General features: G+C 34.3%; 1 protein-coding gene across 5 annotated transcripts in view; it reads left to right on the forward strand.

The window, feature by feature from the left end:
* Positions 1–1,608: 1,608 nt before the first annotated feature.
* The window catches only part of LOC111407680 (myb family transcription factor PHL13-like), a 10,331-nt gene continuing 6,221 nt past the window's right edge, over positions 1,609–5,718 (forward strand). Inside the window, exons 1-7 of one of the 5 annotated variants that reach the window (XM_023037311.1) lie at positions 1,611–1,872; positions 3,096–3,572; positions 3,684–3,848; positions 4,331–4,529; positions 4,634–4,710; positions 4,797–4,836; positions 5,162–5,219. In XM_023037311.1, coding sequence (XP_022893079.1) covers positions 3,255–3,572; positions 3,684–3,848; positions 4,331–4,529; positions 4,634–4,710; positions 4,797–4,836; positions 5,162–5,219 — 857 coding nt within the window. In that variant the 5' untranslated portion in view covers positions 1,611–1,872; positions 3,096–3,254. Of the gene's footprint in view, positions 1,873–3,095; positions 3,849–4,330; positions 4,530–4,633; positions 4,711–4,796; positions 4,837–5,161; positions 5,220–5,718 lie in introns of all 5 variants that reach the window. The other 4 variants (XM_023037308.1, XM_023037310.1, XM_023037309.1 and 1 more) reach the window with 4 other exon arrangements.

A 5,718-nucleotide genomic window follows, 5' to 3' on the forward strand; every position in this document is an offset into this window, starting at 1 on the left:
AAAATATTGACCAATATCGTATATCAAATTATGAAACCTATTTTTAACCTATTGGTCCTTGTATCATAGGCGATCTAACTTGATCTCGAGTGACTTTTCCTTTGAAAAATAGAAAATAAAACGAAATAATAATACATGGGTTTCCAACCTTTTGATAAATGGCACTCCGATCCCTAGCAAAATATTCTTGAGAATGACTATTTTTCTCGAAGGATCAGAAAAAATGGGCCCAAATCTCCTGTGGGAATGATTTGGAAGATCCAAAACCAAAAATAGTGGTATTTGCTAGCAACAACATAATGAAGACAGTTAATCAATATAGACTGATCCGAAATTTGATTCAAATCCAACCTAAACTTTTCATTTTAATAATACTTAAGTAAACATATGCAAAATGTCCAAAAATATTTAGGTACATGTAATTTTTTAATGTTTAAAGTGAATAGAAAATACAACAAAAATACAAAATTTAGATAATTATTAAATGTTAAAAAATTGATTAGACACATTTACGACGAGAATAAATTCTCCACTTGCCATTCTTCCGAAAATATCATTGGCGCCCGGCCCCACTTAGGCTCATAAGTGTACCAACTTTTCAACACAAACAAGGTTAAACATCATCGGGGTTCACCTAATTATTTTTAAAAAGTTTTCAATAAAGTAATTGAGCTTTGATTTTATTGTAAATCCAATCATTATGTTAAATGCAGTTGATGCATATAATAAAATTTGCTATATAGACTTTAAAATGAAACAGAATGTCACGTAGGATGAAGTTCGTATGTATAAATTTGCGAATGATGTAATGGAAGGATTTTTGGGTTGAGGAAATCGTGTTCGTAAAATCACACAACTTTGTCAATGTGAGATTTTAGTATCGTAACATTTGTCTGATAAGTGTCATATCATTATATTTTAACTTTTAGTACTCAAGCAAATCCCATCAACTACTCTCAGGTTAATCGTGTTTCTAATTTACTAATCAGTAATTTGCATCTTACATGTCATTTCTTCTGATTTTAATGTTAACTCAAGCAAATCCCATCAACTACATTCAACCAAATTGTGTTCCTAAAAGCACACACCTTCGTTAATGTGAAGATTTTACTAATGTGTCATTTGCATGTACACGTCATTTTATTTGATTTTAACGTTCACTCAAGCAAATCTCGTCAACTACACTCAAAACAAATCGTGTTACTAAAAGCACACAACTTTGTTAATGTGAAGATTTTTTAACGTGTCACTTTCATGGTATATTTCATTTCATCTGATTTTAACATTCAATCAAACAAATCTCATCCAACTACACTAACATTGTTATATGACTCAATTTAAAAAAAAAAAAAAAGTAATGTACAGTGACTTAATTAGGATTTTTTAAAGTTAGGTGACTTCCAATATAATTTACCCACACAAACAATTCCAGTTAATTGTGTGTATATCCTTAGGATTAAATCAATCATTAATTAATCGACTCCATTTCCAACCATAGATTCAAAGTCCAATCAGCACGCCAACAAATATCAACGGCCCAGATGGAACAAGACAAAATCTACATTACCCAGACGCAAACTCCATCACATCAATCATGTCATTCAATGCACTTAATTTTGTAAGTCAGCAGTCGTAAGAATGTTTCTCCAAATTTACTTCTTGTGACGTTAAATTATTGTTCTTGTTACCATCATTTTTATTGCCAAATTCACTGAATTTCTTGTCCGCACATACTATCCAATTATTGACCAGCCACCGGACATCCGTATACATCAGATTCTTCGAAGTTTCAGTTCTCATTCCTCATGAATTTTGTATTCTGAGAAAAACCCAGATTGGGTGATTGAACATCTGTATCTACTGTTCACGTAGGTGTGGTTTTTTATAGTTAATTTTCATGAATTGAAATGGGTTGTCTCTAATTTCTGGGAGCATTTGATCTGTTTCTCCTAAGCACTATTTCGACTGACCTACGTTAAATTCTTCGAATTATTTATCTATTTTGGTTTATATAAATTTTATTAGTTGGGTTTTATGTTGTTAATTTGCTTCAATTTAGATGGGCTGTTGTGAATTTGCAGAAAAGATAATCTTTTTAAGAATTCAAGTCAAATAAGCTACCTCTTGCAAATGAAAGTTTCCAATCCTGTCGGGGGTAATTTGGAAGTTTAGGATAAGAGAATGATGGCTGCCAGACTCACTTTTTGTTATCGAATTTCTTGTGGCTATGGTTAAGATACTTGGATATGGCTTTGCTGACTTTTGGGTTGTTAATTTGCTTGAGCTAAAAGGTGCTCTCATTAACTTCCATGAAAGATTGCATTCTTTAAGCTATAGGAGTATAAGAGCTATTTTTCTCTAGACAAACAACAAACTAAGTTTTTTTCTCAATAAATTTGAACTTGGCTACATGAAATGTTTTTAGCAAGTCTCTTTGTTGATTTCTAGATCTCCAACTCCCGCAATAGGCTGTTTAGCTATTTTTCTCTATCAAGTAATGAGAATTTTTCTAGTTTGGTAAGCCAAAGGTTCGTGTTGAAAGATCAAGGAATGAGGACTTGGCATACTAGGGATATGATCGTGATTTCTTATGCCTGTACATGTGGAGTTTAGTGATGGTTATATGTAATTTATTTTATGCTTCTATTGAGCTTTCGAGTTCTTAGTTGTGCTTTGATGCGAGCACGTCTATTGTAATTTTAAAGCGTGACATCAACTTCTTGTCAAAGTTTCATTGTTCAGTAAACAGTTTCTAGATCCTGTAATAATACTTCTTGTCAGAGTGTCAGCTTCAGTAAACAGTTCAAAAGTTTTTGATTTGTTGAGTTGCATGATTGTAATTAAACACAGTTCTGGTGTATTCATTTTTACGAAGAAACAAATGTTGCTTATCTTTTTCTCGTAAACGTTGAAAACTGAAACATAGCGATCATATTCAACATGTCACATTTGTATACATTTACCAAGTTTCAGCATAAATTTGAGAGTTGTGAATGCTCATGGTAGTCATATCTTGTATTACAACAAATATACTTGTTCAAACTGGAACTGATTTTGAGCTTTACTCACATTTCCTTCAATATTTTCTGTTACAGATGCTAAAAGTGATAAAAATTAACCAGAAGTGTAGTTGAAAGGCAACAGTCATTTTGGATTTGAAACAATAGGTGGTTGTTTTATTGAACTGAAAGCAAAGAGTGCATTATTAACAAATTTACAATTAGAAGAAACAATTTCAAGCAGAGTCACATGACATGGATGTCTCTGGAGCTATGTCTAGATCTTTAGCCATTCTGCCTGCTCCCTTGGAAGAGAAATATCCCAAGCTACCAGATTCACCTCAGGTTACTTTAGCGCAGGAACTGACTAGTAATCACAAATCTTCTTGCCCTGCTACACTGTCAAGTAACAGCCAAACTACGGGGAAATTGTTTTCATCTCCTTCTGGATGCTCTACAGATCTTCAGTCTTCTTGTATGTCTCCTCAAACATGTCGATTAAAAGTTTCTCCATTCATTTCTAAGTCACCGAATGAAAGAGTGTCTTATGCATCAAACCAGCCTCCCAACAATGTAAAGAAATCTAGACCATTGAATGGCTACAATACAGAGAACGATAATATTTCTGGGAATAAAAATGCAACTGAAAATTTTCTTGATCTTTGCATGAATATTCCTGCACAGAATGGCCAAGTAGAAACCTGTACTGGTGTAATGGCTTCAGAAGACCATACCAAGGGAACTGATTGGCAGGATTGGGCAGACCAGTTGATCACGGTTGATGATACACTGGACTCAAATTGGAGCGATCTCCTTGTTGATGTCAATTTTCTAGATTCAGAACCCAAGGTTTGTTTCTCATTAACAATGACTACAGTATGCTTGATTCTTCTGAATTAACATCAACCAAAATTATAATATAAATTTGGATACAGAAATAGGTTTATAATCTTCTGACATTTTTTTCAAAACCAGTGATTATTGTGAGGTACAGTTCACTTACCAACCATATGAGAGGTTTCTTTTTATTCCACATAGATGCTGGTATTGGCCCATAACATATATTAATCTAAACTTTTATTTCAGTTTCAGCACAGAATTTCTTGTGTAACTGTTACCACCATTTAAAATTTTAATGGAAGATAACATGTGTTCGTCTCATAGAAAATGTAATTTGCACAATAAAGAAGGGAAGTACCAATTCTAGGATGCCCACATGCTTCTGGAAGGAAGATTCTCATTGGAGAACTAGGATATCATAGTATTCGTATATTTTTCTCAAATATACCTTTTCTTTTATATTATTTGATTTAGTTGTGAGTTTCTTACAGTTCCTGGACTTGCCACCGAACGCCTCTGTGCATCCCCCACAAATTCATCAGCAGCACCATCATTCTGTGTCGAGTGAAAAAGATTCTCCTGTAGGTAGCCTTCCTGCTGCTGCACCCTTGACTAAAGCACGGATGCGTTGGACTCAAGAACTTCATGAAGCTTTTGTGGATGCTGTGAATAAACTTGGTGGTAGCGAACGTGAGCAACTTGCCCTTCTACACTTTCTCCCAATTTCATGAGAATTTGTAAACTGAATAATTCTCTGAATTGTGTTCTTGTTTCTTTCCCCATTTTTTCTAAAGGAGCTACACCAAAGGGTGTCTTGAAGCTTATGAATGTTGAAGGCCTAACAATCTATCATGTGAAAAGCCACTTGCAGGCATGTTGACAGGGTTTTACTGAGATTTTGGTTTTTTATAGCAAAACAATTCTTTCAAACTTAATATGGTTCATCTGAAATTTCAGAAATATAGAACTGCCAAATACAAACCGGAGACATCAGAAGGTAGAGGTTGCCTCTCTAGTTGTGTGTTATTTTCTTTTGTGCATGAAGCATATATGATGCCTGATTTCACTTAGAACATTGATTTTATGATTTCACTGAGAACTTTGGTTTTCTATGCAATTTATTTTATAATTTAGACAACAAAATCTCATTCAAGTATTCTAGCAAGATGAAATGATACATAAGTACTTAATGATCTTGACATTGCGATGCTATATCAGTATCGAAATTATATCTTGCGTGCGAGTGATTAAACTCTTCTTATCAGGGCATTTCCTTAATTGATGACGAGAACTTATTAGAGACTGCGTTCTTCTTAATGCAGGAACTTCAGAGAAGAAGTTGAATACGATTGCTGAGATGACATCCCTCGACTTGAAAACGTGAGTCTCTCTCTCTCTCTCTCTCTCTCTCTCTCTCTTTCTCACACACACACACACACACACACACATATGTCCATCCCATTGTTCATGTCCTACTTTCCTTTCCGGAAGGTTCAAGATAAGAGTAAATATAAAAAAGTCAAAGTCATTCTTTATCTTCTCTTCTAACTGAAGAAAAGGTATAAATACATTTCTTTTAACAAAACAAAAGGTGGATGGGAAAAAACTTGAAAATAAATCTCGAAACCCTGAAGCAAAACACTATGCGTAAAGTTGGATCTTAGAGATAGCCTCTCACTTTGGTTCCTTCCATGCATTGACCCCATGCACAAGCCCCCATATTGAGGGGTTTCAGAAGCAATCTCAAACTATGCAATCAAAAATTTGAAGAAACCTAAAATGTATGTCAGTTTCTTTACTTGTTTATTTACATTTTTTCCATTTACACTAGGTGATATTGACTGTTAGTTTGGTGTTGGGGGGGGGGGGGGGGGGGGGC

The sequence above is a fragment of the Olea europaea genome, chromosome 13 (assembly GCF_002742605.1).
Source record: "Olea europaea var. sylvestris chromosome 13, O_europaea_v1, whole genome shotgun sequence".
In the NCBI taxonomy this organism is placed as follows: domain Eukaryota; kingdom Viridiplantae; phylum Streptophyta; class Magnoliopsida; order Lamiales; family Oleaceae; genus Olea; species Olea europaea.